General features: G+C 51.3%; 9 protein-coding genes across 9 annotated transcripts; 6 read left to right on the top strand and 3 right to left on the bottom strand.

Annotated features, from left to right (window-relative positions):
* Positions 1 to 6: 6 nt before the first annotated feature.
* On the top strand, positions 7 to 901 carry ALTATR162_LOCUS6470 (uncharacterized protein; the record flags this gene model as incomplete). The annotated part of the gene is made up of 2 exons (XM_043314092.1): positions 7 to 262; positions 321 to 901. 2 exons carry the CDS (start codon positions 7 to 9, stop codon positions 899 to 901), a joined length of 837 nt encoding a protein of 278 aa, XP_043170027.1.
* Positions 902 to 2,063: 1,162 nt separating this feature from the next.
* ALTATR162_LOCUS6469 (uncharacterized protein) lies at positions 2,064 to 7,847 on the top strand (the record flags this gene model as incomplete). The annotated part of the gene is made up of 2 exons (XM_043314091.1): positions 2,064 to 2,489; positions 2,538 to 7,847. The coding sequence occupies 2 exons, from the start codon at positions 2,064 to 2,066 to the stop codon at positions 7,845 to 7,847; spliced, it is 5,736 nt and encodes a 1,911-aa protein (XP_043170026.1).
* Positions 7,848 to 8,284: 437 nt separating this feature from the next.
* ALTATR162_LOCUS6468 (uncharacterized protein) lies at positions 8,285 to 10,798 on the top strand (the record flags this gene model as incomplete). The annotated part of the gene is made up of 3 exons (XM_043314090.1): positions 8,285 to 8,321; positions 8,370 to 8,820; positions 8,884 to 10,798. 3 exons carry the CDS (start codon positions 8,285 to 8,287, stop codon positions 10,796 to 10,798), a joined length of 2,403 nt encoding a protein of 800 aa, XP_043170025.1.
* A 129-nt stretch (positions 10,799 to 10,927) lies between these two features.
* On the bottom strand, positions 10,928 to 12,103 carry ALTATR162_LOCUS6467 (uncharacterized protein; the record flags this gene model as incomplete). Its single annotated transcript, XM_043314089.1, has 1 exon — positions 10,928 to 12,103. The coding sequence occupies one exon, from the start codon at positions 12,101 to 12,103 to the stop codon at positions 10,928 to 10,930; it is 1,176 nt and encodes a 391-aa protein (XP_043170024.1).
* A 577-nt stretch (positions 12,104 to 12,680) lies between these two features.
* ALTATR162_LOCUS6466 (uncharacterized protein) lies at positions 12,681 to 13,085 on the top strand (the record flags this gene model as incomplete). The annotated part of the gene is made up of 2 exons (XM_043314088.1): positions 12,681 to 12,785; positions 12,876 to 13,085. 2 exons carry the CDS (start codon positions 12,681 to 12,683, stop codon positions 13,083 to 13,085), a joined length of 315 nt encoding a protein of 104 aa, XP_043170023.1.
* Positions 13,086 to 13,573: 488 nt separating this feature from the next.
* ALTATR162_LOCUS6465 (uncharacterized protein) lies at positions 13,574 to 14,518 on the bottom strand (the record flags this gene model as incomplete). Its single annotated transcript, XM_043314087.1, has 3 exons — positions 13,574 to 13,939; positions 13,989 to 14,192; positions 14,246 to 14,518. The coding sequence occupies 3 exons, from the start codon at positions 14,516 to 14,518 to the stop codon at positions 13,574 to 13,576; spliced, it is 843 nt and encodes a 280-aa protein (XP_043170022.1).
* A 364-nt stretch (positions 14,519 to 14,882) lies between these two features.
* Positions 14,883 to 16,670, top strand: ALTATR162_LOCUS6464 (uncharacterized protein; the record flags this gene model as incomplete). Its single annotated transcript, XM_043314086.1, has 3 exons — positions 14,883 to 15,184; positions 15,234 to 16,543; positions 16,594 to 16,670. 3 exons carry the CDS (start codon positions 14,883 to 14,885, stop codon positions 16,668 to 16,670), a joined length of 1,689 nt encoding a protein of 562 aa, XP_043170021.1.
* Positions 16,671 to 17,112: 442 nt separating this feature from the next.
* On the bottom strand, positions 17,113 to 19,642 carry ALTATR162_LOCUS6463 (uncharacterized protein; the record flags this gene model as incomplete). The annotated part of the gene is made up of 4 exons (XM_043314085.1): positions 17,113 to 18,209; positions 18,271 to 19,162; positions 19,317 to 19,330; positions 19,381 to 19,642. The coding sequence occupies 4 exons, from the start codon at positions 19,640 to 19,642 to the stop codon at positions 17,113 to 17,115; spliced, it is 2,265 nt and encodes a 754-aa protein (XP_043170020.1).
* A 1,600-nt stretch (positions 19,643 to 21,242) lies between these two features.
* ALTATR162_LOCUS6462 (uncharacterized protein) lies at positions 21,243 to 22,400 on the top strand (the record flags this gene model as incomplete). The annotated part of the gene is made up of 3 exons (XM_043314084.1): positions 21,243 to 21,360; positions 21,414 to 21,560; positions 21,616 to 22,400. The coding sequence occupies 3 exons, from the start codon at positions 21,243 to 21,245 to the stop codon at positions 22,398 to 22,400; spliced, it is 1,050 nt and encodes a 349-aa protein (XP_043170019.1).
* Between the last annotated feature and the right edge of the window lie 119 nt (positions 22,401 to 22,519).

The following is a 22,519-nucleotide window of genomic DNA, read 5'->3' as shown; positions in this document are numbered from 1 at the left end:
ACAATAATGGCCCACCATATCCTCCTCATCGGCGGCCACGGCAAGATCGCCCAGATCCTTACACCACTCCTTCTGGCGAAATCATGGAACGTGACCAGTATGATACGTACTGCTTCTCAACAACCAGCAATTGAGAAGCTGGGACAAGGACAACCCGGAAAGCTGCAAGTGCTGGTCAATAGTGTGGCGGACGTGAAGAGCGAGGGGGATGCGAAGAGCATCTTGGAGCAGGTTAAACCGGATTGGGTTGTCTGGAGCGCTGGTAAGTACAGACTTGAACTTCTACGTCAGGAGAATACATTCATACTCACAACACTTAGGGGCCGGCGGCAAGGGCGGCGCGGAGATGACGTTCGCAGTCGACCGTGACGCAGCTATCGCTTTCACAAAAGCCAGCATCCACACACCTTCCATCAAGAAGTTTCTGACCGTATCCTACCTGTCTTCCCGCCGCAGTCGCGCACCTTGGTGGAGTGATGAGGATTGGAAGGCTGCGCAAAAGGTCAACACGGAGATTTTGCCGAACTATTTCAAAGCTAAGGTTGCAGCCGATGAGGTCCTCACCATCCTTTCTCAAGACCGAGTACAGAACGAGGAGAAAGATGGTGTGCCCACCAATGAGCGCTTCTGTGGGATCAGCTTGAGGCCCGGTACGTTGACGGAGGAACCGACTGGCAAGGTAAAGATGGGAAAGATTGGAGCGGGTGGCAAGACGAGCCGTGCGACGGTTGCAGAGAGTGTGATCAGAGTCCTGGAGACTGATGGGTTGAGGGGTTGGGTTGATATTATCGATGGTGATAAGGCCATCGAAACGGCAGTAGAGAAGTATGTCAAGGAGGCGCAGGATGCTGCTGAGGGCGAGGATCTAGAGGACATGAGGAAAAGGGTTGAGAAGCTGTAGGTTAAAGCTATCTGACTTGGCCTAAGAAGCCCAAAGACCTCGAGAGTGCAGAGAGATTAGACTGCCAAATTTTGAACCTGCCCTGCCGCTCCGTTTTTGAGGTAATGTAATCACGTACTCTGCGTCCTCTGTTTCGTCAGATCTCGGACCTCATCAATCTTTTGTGATTGTCGTGGTTTTCATCGATCACGACAGACAATCGCACCTAGTTGTACAACATTTCGATATGATACAATTTATACGTTCATGTACTAGTGATGGTATCAGTAAATCTTAGAACTATTTAACAGACAGTCAATACAATTCCACACGAATCCAGACTATCCAGATTTCTCCACTGCGCTTCCACTAGCCCACTCCTTGAAGTCAGAAAGGGTACTTTAATGAGGTTCCTCGTATACGAATCGAGGTGCGTGCAGGGAGTAACGGGTATTGCCTCTTCAGTTCGCTTCCTGAAGACGTTCTTTGCACGACTTCCAGGGTAACGTGTTCGAAGGTCGATTAAGCAACACCCCTGCGCAATTTGTTCTCTTGGCTTCCCCTCTTCTGTTTGATGCAATACTACTGCAACAGAGTAGCATCTCTAGTTGTTATAACGTATAGATATCCGCACAACTAGGATAGCGCTTTCCGTACTCTAATTATGGTCTTTCTTACGCATCAATCTGCTCTCCTGCTATGAAGTTGCGGAGACGCAGTGGTGGTATGTCCTGGCTGAAAATCAGTTAGACTTACGACCGTGAAGCCATCATGAGGGGAGCAGTAGCGATGCATACAACATTCCAAGCACCATATCTCTAGACGGAGTGCAGCGAAATGACACAGCAAGTGCCCAATGTGTAGAAAACGTCTGTGTCAGTTGGGCTTGCAACTTTCGGAGGCGCGCTATCGCATTTGACTTAGCCGTAAACACTAGCGTCTTGGCGCTACCAGCACGTCGAAGTCCCATGCAGTTCGTTTCGTGACGCGATCGTCAGATCACGCGTCACAACGCTGATTGCCCATGAGCGTATTGGCAAGACGCATCAACACAACGTCTTTTATCCGCGCAGAGCAGAGTATGGAGCGACTATGGTGCCACCGCACACGCGCCTGAGTAACCTGAAGATGTTCATAACTCTACACGAAGCCAGCACTCAGCATAGTAGCAGCAACAATCAACATGTCGAAAACCGCCTCGATCCCACAGTCGGCTCGAGTGCAGAAAGTCTGCACCCTGTGGACTCACGACGACAACCTCTCAAGGGATGAGATCGTTTTCAATGGTGAGAAGTTCCCTGAGCTACCCACTAATGCCGGTGCGCTCCTTCAGATCGTGGCGATACATACAGATAATGCTGTTCGAGACTTTCACACGGGACCCAAAAGCACATCGGGAGATGCGACGCAATCCAAGACCGATACATTGCATAAGGATGCGAATATAGATCTTCATCCGAAGAGACATCGTCGGGATTCGATAACAATAACCATTGATGAGAATGGTTCAACCATCCCGGAGGGTCGCCAAATCGATGCGGACAAGGCCTATGTGTTTGTCCCCAAAGCGCTCCCTGCGAATTTAGAGTCGAAGTATCCAAACCTTCAAGTAAGCTATACTTAGGAGTGGCAAATCTGCGTAGCTAATGCAGACAAGGTTTCTTTGTCCGAGAGAATTGCTAGGGTGTTCGGGTTCCGCAATAGGATGCAAGTCGTAGTGACTGAGGCTGATGAGGATACGTACGAAGCTCATCATGTGGAAATCGTTTTCCGTGATGAGTATCTCGCACGCGCAGATATGTGGCGTATGGCGATCGCCGAACTCAGCAAGCGAACGGTCTACCGAGGCCAAAGGCTGCTTTTCATGGGTACCATCAAAGCCACGATCAAACACATATATATTAATGGTCAGTCCGTTCATTCCGGCTACTTCTCGCCCAAATCGAAACCTATATTTCGCAGCGAATCAGCACGATACACGCTGTTCATCCAGATGTCCAGAGAAATGTGGGATTTCGATACTGAAGGCGCCGGTGAGATCATGTTCAACAAGGTTGTAAGCGGATTCCTTCCAGACTTGTTCAAGAGATGGTTGAGAATAAATGCGCGACATTTGGTTACCATCATCCTGTTTACAAGAATGCAATACGATGGGGAGCCTCTGGCCGATCGCCCCGAAGGGACCACAAGCAACACTTACACTGAGTCGCATTCGGGCACTTTCAGAGATTACTACAGAGTCGTTGTGAGCGATATGGCCAGCGGCGATTGGATCAACATTCTCTATCAACTGAAGAAGGAGTTTAGAATGTTTCTCCGGGAAGTTTCCCTAGTCCGTAAGCCTGTAAAGCACGTCACCATCAATGAGGACCTAGGATCTGAAGACTCGGCTACTGATATTGTCGTAGCTGGTCGACCTTCTTCCGCAAGCCAAGGCAACATCCTGGAGGCTATTAATCTGGCTGCGGCTCAATTTGCTAGGGACTACATCGATCGCGACCTTGTCCGCACGGGCATCTCAGTCATTGTTGTTACTCCGGGTACTGGTGTTTTTGAGGTTGACTACAACATGCTCAAATTGACTACGGATACTTTGATTGGATCAGGCATCGGTATTGATCTAGTGTGTCTCTCACCAATGCCTCTTCACTCCGTGCCTTTGTTCAAGTACCAAACGCCTCGTTCGGTATCCGACTTGAAAGCTGAGCAGGACAAGGAACAGCATGCTGCTGCGAGAATGGCGCGGACAGAAGAGGACAAGACTCCCCGTCAGAGCCACCCAGACTTTGGCTCTATGTCACGCGCATCCACCGTACGACACATACCGATAGACGTGTCTACCGACTCATCGGACGGATGGAGGTTCGCAATGCCGTATTGGGTCGACGTCTCTTTCTGGTCTGGAACATCTGAAGAGATATTAGAACTTACAAAGCCACGGAAGGCTGATAAAATTGTGAAGAAGTCACGCAAAAAAGGTCGCATCTTTTCTCTACGGTGCCGATTGTACGAGCTGCAGATGATGGGTGTCATGGAGAATGAACTGGGTGACATTGCAATTCCTTACTTAGAAGAGGACCCGATGTACCCACATCATTTGCGCAAGTTGTTTGAACCGGATGAGGAAGATCAGCAAATCCCACCAGTATCCAAGCCTTCCGCAATTGTGGCAGGCTCGTACTCTTCGCGGGGCGACAAAGAATACAATGACGATCAACTGGACGAAACCAGAGCTGCCCAAAAGGCCTGGATGGAGGCATACGACGGTGGAGTCTTTTCTCCTCTTATGGAGAGGCACTCTCCGTCAGACCAACTTCAGGCTCATAAGCGAAGGCTAAGTGATGAGATTATCAGCGGGTCTCCGGAGCTATCACGAAGTCTACGATTGTCTTCTTCATTCCGTAGCACGGTTCCGTCATTTGGAAAGACAGCTCGACCTCCACCAGAAACAAATTTTCCGCAGCTTACGCGTGAGGGATCGAGAGAAGTCGAAAGCCAATCTCCGCGAGGCAACACCTATCGTATGCCAGATTCCAAAGGCGAAGGCGTGCCGCGAGCCGATGTCTTGCGGCGGCAGAACAATTTGACTAGAGATGATTCTAGGACTGGGCGCCCTGTGGTGCACAAGAGAGGTAGTTCTGGAGACTCCCAGGACCATCAAACTATGATTCCCACCCAGGGACATTCTCCAGCTCCTAATCGTGGGTCATCTCCTCCAAGGCGAGCTGGGCTCTTGCCTCTGGCTAGCGCCGGGACGTCAGCACCAACTAAAACAGAACTGAAGAGTAGGCCTTCAAATTGGTTCCTAAGGCAGATGAGTTTTGGTGGAAAGGCTGCTCCGGCGAAGCCAACTCTTGGCGATGCCACCATTGATCTCAGTCAGGGCAAAGTGAAGCCTGCAATGCTGACCGTTGAGAAGAATCAGAAGGGCGCCATTGCTGAAAGGTTGGCGAGCACTCGTCATACTTCTACAGGAAAGCCATCACAACCGATTGCGATAAAACCTGCATCGCGCGCAGGTCCTACGTCAGCTGAATCTCTCGCCTCCGACCGTGCAAGCCGCTCAGTTGAGACCGTGAGAGGGGCGCGATCCAATCGGTCCAATGTACCTTCGCAGCCTGGTTCAGTTGTGAGGGATCCTGGATCAACGTTTCTACTTGCAGGAGCGCGAGGTGCAGGTGAGCACGCTGGACCAAAACCAGACCTTTCTTCTAGTGGAGGCGCTAGAGAAGCTCCCCGAACTTTGTCTCCAACAAGCGCGATCGCCCCTTGGGCAGTCTTGGTCAACCCATGTAACCCGAAGAAAAATGTCATAAGCTCCAAGAACCAGTATCGGCGCTGGCATCATGTTTTTCCTAGAACCTTGAGGACAGGTACCGTAAAGTGGAGGTCGTTGTGTTCACCTGCTGCAGTGCCGTTGACTCACGAGTGGTTTCCTTCCGTTGATCAAATAGCATCAGAGTACAACGAAAGTCCGTACAAGATCACGCAGAATGAGGATGACGACATCCTGGAAGCACCAAAGAGCCGAGAGTCTCTCATCAAAGAGCTAATTGCTTTCCGCCTCTCACACGGGTTCCAAATCATCGTGGGCTCTTCCGTGGCGGAGTTTTCAGGCCGACAAGAGAAAACTCTCGCCAGCATCCTTGATCCTGAGTACATGTCTAGTGATGGAGACACTGTTTTTATGAGCGTTGGAAACAGCATCCATCAGCTGGTGTGTGTAGCTGGAGGAGAAGTAGAGGTAAGAAGATACAACAGGAAGCCCACTACAGCACTGGAGTCATCCGCTGGCGTTGACACGCCTTTTCCATACAAACCTTTTATCCGTACTGCGTTCGAGGATACCTATGACCCTCGAGAAGTTGTGTTGCGTCCACCACGAAGAGAATACAACTGGAACATCATTGACACCTTCTTGGCTGGGTATCATGACGAGTTTTCAGAGGTATTACGCTTCTGGAGAGCTCGCTTTGTCCTGATTCCAGTCGATATACCAGCCATGCATCGGAGACCGTTGCCTATGCAAGACTCGCCAGAGGAGATCAGGCTCGAAGGCATTCGCAAGCTTACTCAACTATGGCAGAAGTTCCGCTACATTCCCCCAGAAGAGCGCTACTTCCAGCCGGCAACTGCCTTTAAACAAAAGGACCCAAACCCGCTTGCAATTGAGTATCACACACGCGATCCTTCGGCGGTCGTTGCGGCTGGTCCAGATCACTCTTTGCTCAACGACACCGACAGTGAATTTCAAACTTCTATCTTTTCCGATGCAGAAAAGTACCATACATCTAATATAGACATCAGAAAGCTTGCAGAAGATTTACAAGGCGAAAAGGGGATTCAAATGCTTGATCGTCGATGGCATCTAAAGTTGCACTACAACTGTTTCCTGGGTTTTGACCTCACCAACTGGCTGCTTTCGAATTTCAAGGATATCGAAACCCGAGATGAGGCGGTAGATTTTGGTAACGAGCTCATGAAAAAAGGCCTCTTCCAGCACGTACAAGGGCGGCATCAGTTCCGTGATGGTAACTTCTTTTTCCAGATCGCAGCAGAGTACAGGGCTCCCCGGGCGGAATCACGAACAGGGTGGTTTGGTATGCGCAAGGCAGACAAGTCTGTTCCTTCCACGCCGCTGGCGGAGGCGCCTCGCACGTCACCTCTGATGCCGAAGAATATCAAGCCACGTCCAGGTACTGCCGATTCTTCATCTAACAGCTCTGGCTCCCTCGAAGAGGGAGAAAAGACACCGACACGCGACGAACCAAATAAGCGAAAAGTCATCATGTCACGCGTTATGCGCTATGATGTGGACCCTAGAAAGCGTTCCTATCGACCTGAGATTATTTCACTACACTATGATCGATTGCATAATCCCGACAACTGCTACCACATCCGCATTGATTGGATGAATGTTACCGCGAAACTTATCGAAGATGCCATCGTTACTTGGGCTACGAGCGTAGAGAAGTACGGCTTGAAACTGGTGGAGGTGCCCATCGCGGAGGTAGCGGACATCATTGATCACCATCCATTCCGTTCGCCGTATGCAGTTAAGCTTGCACTACAGCCTCCTCAAGCTCAGCCTGAGGCGATGTGGGACTCGGCAAGCTTTTCTCCCCAATACCCGAAGGCAGACAAATTTGCTTATCACAAGCTCCTACTTCGAAGACTCAACTTTGTTCTGGATATGGAGGCTGCGAGTGCCTTTCCGCCTGACGTTGAAGTTACATATTCCTGGGGTACGCCCGACTACAAGTATACACAGTTTATTCACAAGGGTGGAGGCGTGCTTGCTCAGATTACTGACGATGGCAACTTCCTTCTGCTAGCAAATAGGCTTGCGCACAACCGTGCCAAAGACCAGAGTAGGATTCGGCCTGTGGATCCCTATGAGCACAAGAGAGCAACCACAGATGGTAGCCAAAGCAGTCGTTTACCGTCGACACCTGCAGTAGAGCGCGGGAACCCGCACCGCAGTCCCTTTGCAAGTCCTTTGGCACGACCAGTTCAAGACGCCAGTCTCCTCCATACTGCGCTCACATTCCACGACTCGAGGTCATCAGCAGCGACTACTCCAGCCCTTGCATCCAGTATATCCCTCACTCCCGAACAAGTCAAAGATGAAGTTGAAGCTTTTTGTTGTAAGGCCTCGCTTCTCTCCACTTTCTACGCCGAAGCTTTCCGCCATGCTCCCTCTCCTTCTCCACGGATCTTACCAGTAGGGGAAGACAAGATACCAAGCTTGGGACTACCGCCAGCGATTAGCATTAGGGATGCTAGCCCAACGACTGGAGGCTGGACACTAAGTAGCACATTTGGAGGGCCTAGTGGTATAGCTGGTCGAAGGCAGGGTAGTGAGGGAAGCATGTATAGCCTGGGGAAAAGAGGCAGTGTGGTCGAGGGCATGGAGGGAGCGCCGAGGCGACAGAATAGTCAGGGAAGTGCTGGAACTGGAATATAGGCCCACAAACGGCATTAAACGTGTATAAGCGTGGGTGCAGTACAGTCCGCGCACCTTTTTGTTATTTCGTTATTTGTGTTTGGGGCTTTACAGGCGTAACTGGTATTATGGACAGGTTGGAGATTTCTGCAAACGATACAGTGAAAATGGTGCAGTCTCTCAATTCCGTTACCGAGCGATGCACTGGTACAACAATCCACTCATGTCTTGCGTTCGAAGCTAGGCCCTCAAGAAATGCATCACCATCCGTTTCCTGTGTGTTTTGACAGAGGCGACAGCACAGAGCTCTAGGGCACGGTTCAATGTGGGGTACGACTTGGGAAATAGGCCACTCGCTACTGGCATGCATTTGGGCCCCGCCAACGGACCCCACGCGAGTAGCTTGCCAAAAGTTCGTGCCCCAAACACAACGCCGGCGCAACGTCCAGAGCAGCGCCATGGCACTACTTGAGCTGCTGGAACAATTGTCAGCTGGTTAGTTGTTGGGCTCCACACAAACACATGTTGCTAACATTGCTACAGGGTTGCTCCGCATATGGCACGAGCACCGACTCCCCATCCTCCTTGCTGCACTAGTCGTAGCGACGATTGCGCGTCTTGCCATCTATTCGCGCGACCGGAGAGAGAAGCTTTCTGTATCACCAGCTCCTTCATCACCTGCGCCCGTGGAGAAGACGACTTCGGTCCAGCTCAAACCGGAATGGCTGCCCGAATATACCACGACGCTCAACTCTTCGGAGCTTAATGTCGATAACCATGCGGAGGACGATACCAGGGCCGTGGCTGCAGTCGCAAAGGTGAAGAAGGGACCTAAGATGGTCAAGGGCAGGAAGACACCGAAGAAGCTTGCTGCAGCCCCGACGTTTGACCACCAAGCGGATAGGATACAGCCATTGGTTTTCTTCCAGTCGCTATCTGGTACGACGGAACGTTACGCTAAGCAGTTTGTTGAAGTTCTCTCCGAGTGGACAAAGTAAGTCTTGGATATGTAACAGGCATGTGAGACATACACTTACTTCTGTCTTCACCTTTGCAGAGGGTGCGACCAATCGAAGTCCTTCCTAGAGCCCCAGACACTCGACATATCCTACATTGAGCACGACGATTACTTCATCAGTCCGCCCAAATCCGACGTCAACGTCAAATACTTCTACATTATCCTCGTACCGACGTACAATATCGACACCGTCTTGGACGTTTTCGTAGAGAGCTTGCAGGAGACACACAATGACTTCAGGATTGATACGGCGCCATTGAGCGGTTTGGTTGGATATGCTGTGTTTGGCTTTGGCGATAGGGAAGGGTGGCCGACAGAAGAAGAGGGCTTTTGCAGTCAATCGAGGGAGGTGGATAAGTGGATGGCCAGGCTTACCGGTCGTAAGAGAGCATATCCACTAGGCATGGCCGACGTCAAGAGCGAGGCTGAAGAGAGGTTACAAGATTGGAGAATAGGCGTCCAGGATGCCCTCGTGGAAATCGTCGAAGGACGGGGACTCGGTGAAGGCGTACCAGGTAGTGGAGATGCCATCGAAAGCGATGAAGAAGATCTCGCAGATGAAGATGGTCAAAGCACACGAGTAGATGACGTTGAAGACCTAGGTTCGATGGTAAATTCGTCTGCTGGACCGATACCGGTCGACTTTACGACCTACAAGAAATCCGCAACCAAACCTGAATCTCTCCAGGCCGCCACACCCCGTCAGGTTCCCAAGGAGATGGTTCCCACTACCTCCCCTACCTATGCCGCTCTTACAAAGCAAGGTTATAGCATCATTGGCTCTCATTCAGGCGTCAAGATCTGCCGATGGACTAAATCCGCTTTACGAGGCCGAGGCTCCTGCTACAAGTACTCTTTCTACGGTATTGCCTCTCACTTATGCATGGAAGCCACCCCGTCTTTGTCTTGCTCGAACAAGTGCGTCTTCTGTTGGCGACACGGTACAAACCCCGTGGGCACAACATGGCGCTGGATAACTGATGCTCCGGACCTGATTTTCGATGGCATAACAGCCGCACATTACAAGAAGATCAAAATGATGAAGGGTGTCCCCGGAGTCCGAGCCGAGCGTTTTAGCGAGGCCATGCGCATTCGTCACTGTGCCTTGAGTCTAGTCGGTGAGCCCATTTTCTACCCGCACATCAATGAGCTCCTCGATATCATGCACAGGAATCGAATTTCCACGTTCCTTGTCTGCAACGCCCAGCATCCAGCTCAACTAGCTTCTTTGATCCCAGTGACACAGCTCTACGTCTCCATAGACGCATCCAACAAAGACAGTCTCCGCAAGATTGATCGACCACTACATCGAGACTTCTGGGAGCGTTTCTGTGCTTGCTTGGATATCCTTCGCAATCGTCGTTTCGAGCAACGCACCGTCTTCCGCCTTACGCTCGTCAAGGGTTTCAACATGGCCGAGGAAGTGCGCGGCTACGCTGACCTTGTTGAACGCGCTCTACCTGGTTTCGTCGAGGTCAAGGGCGTCACATATTGCGGAACCTCTGCGGCTGGGTCCGCAGGCCTTACTATGCAGAACGTTCCCTTCTATGAAGAAGTTGCCGAGTTTGTAACAGAGCTTGAGAAAGAACTAAACAGCCGCGGACTTACTTATGGTATCGGCGCCGAGCACGCGCACTCCTGCTGTGTCCTGCTAGCCGACCGCACAAGGTTCAGGAAGAACGACAAATGGGCTACTAGAATTGACTTTGAACGCTTCTTCGATCTCTATGAAGGCAAGGTGCAGGGAACGAGAATGGAGGGGGAGAAAGTGGTGGGCTGGAGACCCGAAGATTATGTTGGCGAGGAGACACCTGAATGGGCTCTTTGGGGCAATGGCGGATTCGATCCTAGAGATGCGAGAGTGTATAGGAAGGGCAAGGGTCCAAGAGGTGATGAAGATGGGGAGAAGGGTGCGGTAGCAGGGAAAGCCACCGCGACTGCTTTGGAATTTTGATCATCATCATGAACCGAAGATATATTCAGAGTAATCCGAGCTGAACAAAGTTTCATCATTGTACTTCTATGTATGCATTCCATTCGTCAAGTCATAATCTCCATGAATAGGGCTGTGGTAATGCCGCACTCATATAGCTGCCCACTCAACAGAGAAGGCCCTGACGGACTCGTTCTCTTGCGCGTCTACCTCAGGATTCTCGCCACCGATCATGTAGGCTTTCTTCGTTCCTGTACCGAGGCGTCCTCCGCCCACAACATCTAGCAGGTCGAACTTCTGGTCCCAACCCAAGCCTGTTGCCGCAAAGTGGCTGTGGTACCGAAGTGGGTCGCCCGGGTACACGTTGTAGTGACATCCGAAGCGTAGGCCAGGCATGTGGTAGTAGCCCTTGGAGTGTAGATAGCGGAACAGCGGGTAGCTATCCGGCACAGTTGGTGGAGGGACAGAAGGGTCCTTCGCGGGTGTTGATAGGGGTGGGTATGAGGTTGTTGGTGTGACGTAGTGTTTCTGAGCGGCAACGCCTTTCGGCGCACTACCCTGAACAGGGACGGCTGGTTCGGGAGCAGGCGAAGGGGGCGCAGCGTCGAACAGCGAAACCTCGGCGGCAAAGGAGTCAATCTTGGGGGCCTTTACTTGCACCCAGGAGTCTGAGAAACTAGAGCCTTTCATGATGAACCCTAAACCAGAGCTACCAAGATCCGAGCTATCAGTGACTGAACTAGCAGGACTGGAGATGACCTTGGCTGCCTTTACCGGCGCCCTTGAGTCTGAGAAGTTGGAGCCCTTCATGATGAAACCAAGACCAGAACTTGCGACACTGGAGTCGTCTGCTTGGAGTGTGTCTTCTGACGTCGTGCTTGCAGCAATGCTACCCACAATGTCCTTGTCAACTTCCTCCCTCTTCAGACCCTTCTCCTTCAATGCCCTCTCCTTCCTCCTCTCCGCTAACTCGGTCTGTTCCTTGGTGACATCCTCTCCTCGCTTGTCCATTTCCTCCATGTACCTCAGCCTGTCCTCTCGACTCATCTCCGCAAAAGCCTTCTGATGTGCCTGCGCATCATCCACGATATACGCAGCGCCTTTATCGACGAGTACCCTAGCCTCTTCCGGCATGAGTTCAAGTGGTACGCCCAGAAAAACGTTTTGTTGGCTGAGGTTCGGTATCGTGCCGACCAGGAGACCGCAGATGTTGTGCGTGCGACGGCAGTGCGCAATAACGTCCACATCAAAGAGGAGGTAACGGCCAGCTACGAGGGATATGGGGAAAGGTTCTTTAATTGGTTTGGGAGCCGGAGCTGCCGCCATAATATGGAACTAAAGCAAAAGCTTGGTTAGCTCCTTGTCTCGAAGCGTGAAAGAGCGGTGAAGGCAGTAAAAAGGTCATCCTCATTGTGTGAATACAATAAGAAAACAGCATGTCCACCTTAGGTGGATCTCAGCGGATTGACAGAGTTATTGGTTTATAATCCTAGGATGGAGTCTCTCGTGCACACGTGAAAGTGAAAAATAGACGGGTGGTGTGGCTCGAGCTTATTTCTCCATTTCCCGTGTGTACAAGAGACAGTGTTGAAGTACGAAGGGTTGAGGCTTACCTACATCGCGAGAGTCGTCGCGAGAACGAGTATGAGAGACGAGAGATGAAGAGCTCAGGGTTGAACTTTTGAAAGGCTTTTTAGCTTTGGGCCGTACCCACTATTATCCGCGTCCATCTATGTAGGTTGCTCGCTTATGATTGGTCTGAAGCAAACACTAGTGTTTGAAGTGGCTTAGGCTGAGCAAAGCGGCCAAGCTTGATTGCTTACTAAGGACCTTTGAAACGGCTGCCAGGCGCCGCATCCGTAAACACGATCCGCCTTGAGCATCAGTACTAAGAAACAAGAAGATGGGACCGCCATACTTCCCCGTGTCGAACAATGGCCAAGATGCCACGCCGCCAAAGACGTACTATGAGCAACAGCGCGAGATGCTTGTTACTGAAATTGCCCAAGTGCGTGCAGCCACATAGTCCCTCACGGAGCGCATTGCAGCCTCCCAAATTTACATTTCTCACACCGCATGTATGCTAACAAATTGCCAGAGTCTAGAAGTCGTCCTTCAAAACATCAACAAATTGAATCGTTCACTCGAGGAAGTAACGTCGGTGGGGAACGAGTTCGCACCCGTTGAGTCGCTGTGGAGTCACTTTGAGAACGTCATGGCCAAGGACCCGAATGAGCAACAGGAAGGTACGCAGGAAGGTACAACGGAACACGAAGGCGAGACAGAGTTGCCTCAAGAACGGAAATGAGTAGGTGCAGGGAAGCACCTTGTTAGTGCACGGAGAAGAATAACGCGCCTCGAGGTGCACGGCCAGCCGCCGAACAGGCATCAACGATAAGGAATATGATGCAATGATACCCCAGAGCGAGTCATCAGCATGGAGCACGACCAGTGTAGAGGAAAACAGGTTTCAGAAATATGCTTCATTTATTGCCTAGGCGCAGGCAACCTTTGGCACCAACTCCCGCCATGCGTACATACAGAATACCGAATACAGATACAGGGAAAGAAAATGCTGCTACTGTGGACCTTTGGAATCGCTGTGTCCATTCTCATGCCAAAAGAAAACCCAAACGCCAGCCGACCATGTACATGAGAAGACTTCCCTATGATGTATAAGAGGAAGCGAACATGTGCGGACAGTGATGGAGGTGAGCCGTATGTGGTCATTAAACATCTTGATCGTGTCGTCCAGCGTCGTGAATCTCGATATGCTCTCCTCTCGATAGACACAGACTATAGCACTTTGCAGCCGCTGCGCTTCTTCTTCTTGCCGCCCCCAGCAGGGAACGCTGATGTGTTCCCTCTTGATGAAGTCGCTGTGCCTACGCGGCGCTCTTCTTGCTCCTTGTGCTCCTCACCAACGGCCATTGTGACGGCCATGTCGAAGATCTCCTCTACGCCGTCTTGCTCTTTACTGCTGCACTCCATGTAGGCAGCGCCCATCTTCTTTGCGACCGCACGACCTTGCTCGGTGGTGACGGGCGTCAGGCCTTGTGTCTTGAGTAGCTCGATGCAGTTCTTCTTGTTGCGCAGATCAGACTTGAGACCCAGAAGCATGAGTGGCGTTGTTGGGCAGAAGTGAAGGACCTCTGGGTACCACTGGGCTTTGTCAGCACGTGTATGATGGATGGGAATTGCGGCATCTTACCTTGTCCATGACGTTTTCTAGTGAGTTAGGGCAGTCAATGGCGAAGCAAACGAAGATAACATCTGTCTCAGGGTAGGAGAGCGGTCGCAACCTGTCGTATTCCTCTTGGCCAGCGGTGTCCCACAAAGCAAGCTCAACCATCTTGCCTGTTGGCGGATGAGGAGTGTGAGTAATGTAGTTCTCGAAGACAGTAGGGACATATTTCTGCGTCGCATTAGTATCACATGACGTGTCTCTTGATTGTTTTGGGCGCCTACCTCTGGGAAGTTGCCGGAGCTGTAGCTGATCAACAGACATGTCTTTCCGCATCCACCGTCACCGACAACAACGAGCTTCTTGGAGTAGGCTGGCGGCTCGGTAATGGCCGTGTCGCGCGTGTTGGTGGTTCCATATGAGCTGACAGTGCCATTGCTATTGCGCTCACTCGGTGTGCGGGCGTGGGTGCGGACTGGTGTGATTGATGAAACGGGCGCCTTTGTGCTCTGCTTGCGCCGGAGGTAGTCGTAGTTTTGGGAAGGTGCGGTGGCCATGTTTGGTGTTGGGGCGGGATGTCTGGTGGTGTCAAGTTTCAGACGGTAGTTATCAATACGGAGAAGGAAGATGGTGTTGGAGTTGGTGTGGGGAGCGAGTGGTCGGGGCTTAAGAGAGTTGCATGTTGACTGTTAGAGTGCTTGGTCGCATATGGCAACCACGCTATGTCACCAGCGGCTCGCTAAATTAGCGCCAAGTTGCAACGTGCCTGTCCATGTCTATCGATCGATGGCATGCATGCTAGCAATCTACCCACAGCCTCGTCTTACATTCAGACACCATCTCCCGTAGCGCTTCTCCCTCCGCCTGCGCTGGACATGCACGTTCGATCGACTCGCCCACGCCCTTTCTGCGACCGCTGCCATGAGTCCGCGACATGATGCGCCCACCGACACCGTAGAGACCAAGGAGCCCAAATTAGATGCCGGGAACAAGGGCCACGACCACTACGCCCAGCGACTGCCCACATGGCGGAATGCCCTGCGGAACCGCCTCATACCCATTGTGCGCTGGGAAACACCATGGCTCGCCCTGATGCAGCACAAGATGCGCTCGCCCGCACTCGACTCGTACTTTGCCTATACCGCCAACCTCGGCACACATACCTTCTTCATGGTCTTCCTGCCCATCCAGTTCTGGTGCGGATACACTAGCATCGGTCGAGCGTATGTCAGGAGCTGTCTTTCACTATCGTGCGACGTCTGACGTACACAGGACTGTCTTCATGCTTGCAGCCGGTGTGTACGGGACTGGTTTCTTGAAGGACATGCTCTGTCTGCCCAGGCCCTTGTCGCCTCCACTCGCTCGTATCTCCATGTCCGGCTCTGCGGCCCTCGAATACGGCTTCCCCTCGTCCCACTCTGCCAATGCCGTGTCCGTCGCCTTCTATGCCATATACATGTTGCGCCAGTCGGCCGAACAGGATAATTCCAATTGGAACATGGGTCTGCAGGCCCTGTTCTACTTCTACGCTCTCTCCATCATCGCGGGGCGGTTGTATTGCGGTATGCATGGGTTTCTAGATGTCCTGGTTGGCAGTATAATGGGTGCCTTGATTACAGCTTTCCAACTTGTCTGTGGAGACTGGATGGACTCGTTCGTCTTCAGTGGAAGTTATATGGACATCTTCATCGCAACCTTGGTCGTCTGCGTCTTAGTCCGCATTCACCCGGAGCCAGCCGACGACTGTCCATGCTACGACGATAGCGTGTCCTTCTCTGGCGTTGTCATTGGCATCAATCTTGGTGCATGGCACTATGCCCAGACTGGCTACGCATTGAAAGACGCTTATCCATCGTCCGTCCCATTCGACTTGCAAGAGATGGGTTTGCTGAAGGCGACAATGCGCATTCTGCTTGGTGTTGTGGTCATCTTCGTCTGGAGAGCGACTATGAAGCCTGCCTTGTTTACCATACTGCCACCCATCTTTCGCCTTCTAGAGCAGGCTCGCTGGAATATGCCTCGCGCCTTCTTCCTGAATGCCTCCAAGTACAAGTCCATCAAGCCTTTCGCTGACGACGACAACGTGATTCCACCTGCGTCAGAGTTACCGCATATGCTCAAGAACCTCGCTCACCCACGCAAGCGATCTGTCTCTGTCGGACCACAATCTGCCGCTGATGCTTACGAAACGCTTGCTTACCGAAACCGACGACGAAGAGAAAGCGTCAATTCGCTGGATGGTGCTGTACCTGAAGACTCAGCGTGGGCACCCAGTCCAGCTGTTCTCGATACACCCAACATCGAGAAGGGGGAGCTGTTGCTTGGCGCAGGTCTCCTACCTACACCTATGGCGTCCCGTGTACATTCGTACGAGCAGATGATGGGCACTGGTGACGTACAGTTGAAGGAGAAGAATGTAATCACTCCCCCAGAGAGCGATACAGACGTCGCAGGCGAGGTCTACAAGCTTACACAGAGTCCGACTGAGGAGGAGAATGAGAAGCGAGAGATTTTCATGAAGCTTACGACGCCACGGGTGCGCTATGATGTTGAGGTTGTCACGAAGCTGATTGTGTACACTGGTAAGTATCTCGCCGTCAATAGCCTCACGACGATGACTGACTATGAGAAGGTATTGCATATATAGCCGTGGCAGGTAACCCTATATTATTCGAATTCTTGGGTCTGGGTATGGGTAATCAGTCGTAGTTTATTCGGCTTTCCAATTCCTGTCACATTCTCTTTGCTGTACATTTGCCAACACAGTTGGCCGGTCTCGACGGCCTGTCTAATGAAACAATGATATGATTCAAAAGACGAACTTTTCGAATGTATCGAAACTGAGCTTGATGTCGAAACACCAACACCCTGGTTTGTTTGTCCTTGGTCTAGGAGAAGACAAGTGAGTGATTGTATGGGAATTGAATACAGCATACATATTTGTTGCCTTGTGGCTACGCTTTGATTGAAGTTATTAGGCATGTTGAACTTGACGCAACATGTACTCGATGCATTCTCAAGCAAAAAAACAAAGGGTAAAGGATATTGTATACCTCCAGGCTCTATTATCGACACAACGATCATTTGCGGGTAAAACATCGAGGACCTTCTACGCTATATTTCAAGCATAACTCGATTGTTAATAAAGCGCTCAATTGTACGAGCCTTTTTGATACTCTCTCAGCCCCGCATACGTGCCACCCTTGACAATTTCCTTGGTCTCGCCTATAGTGCCAAAGCAGCAATGTTCGACTTTGCCCAAAGGTCCCTCCCTAGGATCATCCTCGAGAAGCACGCCAAAGCGTAACTTTGTCTTGGTCAGCTCTTTAGGAAAAGGATCACCACCCAAACACGCCCCCACGCTCAACTGATCCAGGGTAGGGTTACGGGTTGTGGCCATGATACGGGAAAAGAGTACGTCGGATGCTACTCCATTCCCATGAAGTGACCATGCGCCGACGAGCATGAAGGTAAAAGTGACTGCGATGACGATTGTGTACCCGATCCAAAGGGATCGTTTGTAGTACACGTACACCATCATGGTACGTGATTTCAGACAAGGTACTTCTTGAGTCTGGGCAATGACCAGTTTCGGCTCGTTGAGAAGGGTAATTAGCATATCTTCGAAAAAGTCTTGGATCTCCGTCTTCAGATCCACCAACGGATATGAAGTGCTGCTGTTGACTAATCGCGTTTCAGACAGATCTGAGTAGGTGATTAGGATCTTTTGTTGTTCAATCTTGCCACGGAGGAAGTGACGTAAAAGTGAGCCCATAGAATGATATGAAGCTGTTAACTTGTACTTTTCCACATTCTCTTGGGGCTTAATGGAATCTTTGTCAATAACAGGGCGCAAGAACACTCGCTCTCGACGTGTTGCGGACTGCCTGGGACTGAAGTTCATATCGAAAGTGTAGTTGGTGTACTGCATAACGCATTTGAATATCTTTGGCTCATGGATGTTTCCCCATTTGGCTCTGTATTTCTTCTGGTCATCCGGGTAGGGTTCAGACGTGTTGATGGCATAACCGATCCAGAGATCAGGCTCACTTTGCAAGACACCCAGAGATGTCCCGTTTTTATCTGCTTCTGGGTCTTGATGTCCATAATCACCTTGATCGACGTCCGCAGAATATACAAGGCTCCCATTTGGTGCAAGTGTAGCTGAGCTGAAAGGTGCGTCAGACCCATTGATGTCGTCAATGTCATCGCATTTGTACCCGGGTCCCATAAAATCTATCGTATATGCTGAATGTGGGTATACGAAGTCAGTATAAGCCTCACACGCAGTTCGTACAGAGACACCTACTGCAATTCCAACCGGTTCCACAAAAAGCTGAAGACGCATTCTCCCGAGGCTGTGGCTTCTGCATGTACACACTACTAAATGCCAAGCGGCGGGCGTTCTTCGACGGTTGATCATAGTAATCGAAATAACTCCCTGCTTTTGCTGCTGCTCTGGCCCCTTCTCTGTACTCTCGTTTCTCTTCTTCGACTGGCTCGGTAGTGTTGTAGAAGTTCAAGCTCTTCAGCGAAAACTTATTCATGTCCCGGAAATCGTATGTAGACTCCTGGGTGAAGTTTAGGGTAGCCACTGAGCACGTAGCAGTATCATTGAACGTTCTGAGCTCGGATGTGAGCGAAGCTGGGGATAGAACGGATGCGAGTGGTAGTAACTTCAGAGTCAGCACAAACATTTTGTGGAGGAATTGGGGGCGTACCCAAGTGCAGGCGGCCATCAACGTCGCAAGCTTGCCGTTCCTGATCATTTCCCAGTTTAGGAAGAATTGAGTTGGGTCTTCTGTTGCAGAGAAGAGGCCATCGATTCCGTTGATCGTCATCGCCTTTCGCCGAAATGTGTACCATATTCGCTGTCGATTACACATGATGACAGTCCCAACAAGTGTGCTTTTCACGAAGAAGGCCAAGGCAGTACCGTATCTTACCATCTTCAGTTGCTCGGTAGCCGGCTGCCCGTCAAGATGCATATAGAACAAGTGGTGGCCCACTGCTGCCGCGAGCCCAGCCAGGAACAACGCTACGATGAGTGCTGGAGTAGCCCAATATATGTGCCATTGCGCCAATTGGCCAGATCTCCGATCGACCAGAGCTTGTGTGTCCGCATCCACGGTCTTTCTATGATATAGCGAGGTGGAGGTGTACGTCGACTCTCTCGTCGAGTGTACGGAGAAACCAGGACTCTGTTTAGGTGTCAGCACGAACAATACTGTTGCCTCCTTCACAAGTAGGAGAATATTAAACGCAGGCTCAGAACTGCCTCCGTAAGCAGCAGAGTGTTAGATATAGTTGATGTATCCTCCTGCCTCGCCTAATGTATACAACAGAAGAACGTACTGTTAGGAAATTAGCTGGATTTCGGAACGATTCGTGGTGATAGCCTGACCCAGGTTTCGCTCACGAACGGGCTCATATCGGCTATCGTCATGTGATAGGCCAAAGTATGCTCCCGGCCGCAACTCATCTTTCGTAACCCCATCCTGGGGCTGGCCCTGAGATCGTCCGCGTGCACCGTGTGTCTCGGTCGCATCTGGTGACCACTGAGATAGATAGGCGAGCTCGATAGGATCGGATTCTGAACGAAACGGATCGTAGGGTTCGGGATGCGATTCCGGGGAAACGTCCCGTGAGGAGTACGGCGGCCGAGGCCCTCGAGAGGTCATCGTAGTTGCGATTCTGGGGATCTGGAAGACTGCCGCACAGTCATCGGTAACAACACCACAATGCTAGCATCCAGCGGAGAGGTTACACATGCGATGTAGTGGTGTATGCAACATCTCAACAAGAAGAGAGCTGCTGAAAGACTACATGAGAGCGCACATTATCGCATACACGTTTCTTGGGGAAGATTGCAACGGAAACGAGACGGCGCTCAGAACGTATCCCCGGTTGCTTCAACATGGCCCCGCTAGATGTAGTCTGTTCCGGAGAACAACGCTGTGGTAGCGCGAAGCGCAGGAAGGACTGGCTATTGGTAGGCAATTGACGCACTAAGCGCTACTGCAGATGGATGGCTTGGAGCTGAAGACACTTGGTAGCTGAAGCGTTTCACTGTTTCGACGCGCCTTATCGGGTCGATAGTGCAGTTCCTGATAACTATGTGCGTTGGAGGGTATTCGGGCTTTAGCTGAATGAGGCTGTTAATGTTGCCAAGCTGCGCCATGAAGCTGAATACCGCTGCGTGCCGAAGTAGGTTTTGAGCATTGAAATATCGCTCAATCAACATTAGACCGCACCTTAACACCGCTTGACGCCTACAACAGCGCGCAGGCATCGCCCTAGCACTATTTAGACACCCTGCCAGCTCCAATACCACAATTTCTTTGTGACTGGAGGCCATACGGTATCTACGCAGAAGCTCGCGTTCCTTCAGTCGCACCACTTAACAGCAAGACCTACCTTAAAGCATTAGGTCTGCTGTCCGTGACTGCGAGCACATCGTAAGACCTAGTGAACACCCCTAAGTACATGAAAGGTACCACTCAGAAGATACAAGTCTGTCATGCGTGGCACGCCGGGCGTGAGTGCAGCCATGGATGCAAGCCGTAGTATACTAAGATAGCTTCTCGTCACCCGTTGACTGTGTCGCAGCAGATTCGAATGCCCATGTAATCAAGTAAGCATAGTTACCCCGTCGGTTGCCTGTTCACTAAGGGACCTGTCGCGCATAGAAGGCAGTGGAAGACAGAGCGGGGCACGAATAGGCGCGAAACCACGCGACACCCTCGCGTTTCTTTACCGGCAGACCCACCCCAACTGCTTCAAGCTTACAAATGCGGCTTCGAGTACTGAGCTTTGCCGACATCTGCCATGTTTGAACGCTGTTCCATTCTCTAAACTGAACATTCACCGAAGATCCGAGCGATTTCCGGCAAAGCAGACAGAGCAGCGGTCTGCCGTCCTGATGGATCCGTCTTCTAGACCGGCAGTTCACCAGCAAAACCATGACATTCAAGCCGCTATTGGGTCTTCCCCATGCGACCAGGCTAATCGCCACCTACATACCAAGCTAATGATCTAGGATAGCCGCAGTTTACAGGGAGCTAGGAGAGGTGACGTTAAGTTAAGCTAGCTTCTGTGGTTCTTGCGTCACTATTCGGACCTTCGACGACCCCACATGCACATGGCAGTACATAAGGAGCAGGCACCCTCATGGCGGAGACGTCATAAAGCTTCGAAGATCTCCTGAGAGCTTCAATTGATATACCACCAAACTCCTCTCCTCACCAAATTACCCTAATACACACAAAAATAACCCATAATATGGCACCATCAACGACAAAGGCCTGGAGCGTCCAAGGCAAGGATGGCTTCGAATCTCTCAAGTTCAATGAGCAAGCTAAGGTACCTGAGGTTGGCGACAAAGACGTTCTGATCAAGGGTGTGTACAACCCATCGAACAGCTATCCGTAGCAATTACTGATCAATTGACAGTTCACGCTGCGTCACTTAACTACCGCGACCTTATCATCCCCATGGGCAAATACCCCTTCCCCATGAAGGACAACATCATTCCCGGTTCAGACGGCGCTGGTACTGTAGAATCGGTCGGCAAGCATGTCACGCGCTTCAAGCCTGGAGGTTCGTATTCCTGTGCATACCTTACCGATCCATATAGCCTCCTAACATCCTCCAGACAAGGTTGTCACTCTTTTCAACCAAGGTCACATTGCCGGCTCCCTTGACGGACAATCTCTCGCCACCGGTCTGGGAGGCGCCCTTGACGGCACCCTTAGAGAATATGGCGTTTTCGATGAAGCTGGTCTCGTCCACGCCCCCTCCAACCTAAACATGCTCGAAGCCTCAACACTGTCCTGCGCCGCCCTCACAGCTTGGAACGCTCTCTATGGTTTGGAGTCGCGCGCTCTTAAGCCTGGTGACACAGTCCTCACACAAGGCACCGGCGGTGTATCCATCTTCGCTCTACAATTCGCAAAGGCGGCCGGCGCCCGCGTGATTGCTACAACAAGTTCCGCAAAGAAAGCTGAGCTTCTAAAGAAATACGGTGCCGACCATGTCATCAACTACAAGGAGACACCCAATTGGGGCGAAGAAGCCGCGAAGCATACACCCAACGGCGCAGGTGTACAGCACGTTGTCGAAGTCGGCGGCCCCGCTACAATGGCGCAATCTCTCAAGGCCATTGCCATCGATGGAGTCATTAGCATCATTGGTTTCATTGGCGGCGGCGGAAAGGAACAGCCTACTTTCCTCGATTGCTTGAACAACATCTGCACTGTACGTGGTATCTTGGTCGGTTCCAGACTGCAGATGGAGGATATGTGCAGGGCAATTGAGGCCAATGACATCCATCCCGTTGTCGACGAGAAGGTATTTGAGCTCAAGGAACTCAAGGAGGCGTACCAATACATGTGGGAACAGAAGCACTTTGGTAAGCTTACCGTTAAGGTTGCTGCGTAGAGTATGGGAAGGTAGCGTATAGAAATTCTACAAATTACTTCACCCTTGGCAAAGACATGGATTTGGAGCAAGCTGTACAAAAACTATAGACACACCTAGGAGGGTGCGTGGTTGGTGGG

The sequence above is a fragment of the Alternaria atra genome (genome assembly GCF_907166805.1).
Source record: "Alternaria atra isolate CS162 genome assembly, contig: 25, whole genome shotgun sequence".
Classification (NCBI taxonomy): Eukaryota; Fungi; Ascomycota; class Dothideomycetes; order Pleosporales; family Pleosporaceae; genus Alternaria; species Alternaria atra.
Note: the sequence above shows the minus strand (reverse complement) of the source record. Positions and strands in the feature narration are given on the sequence as shown.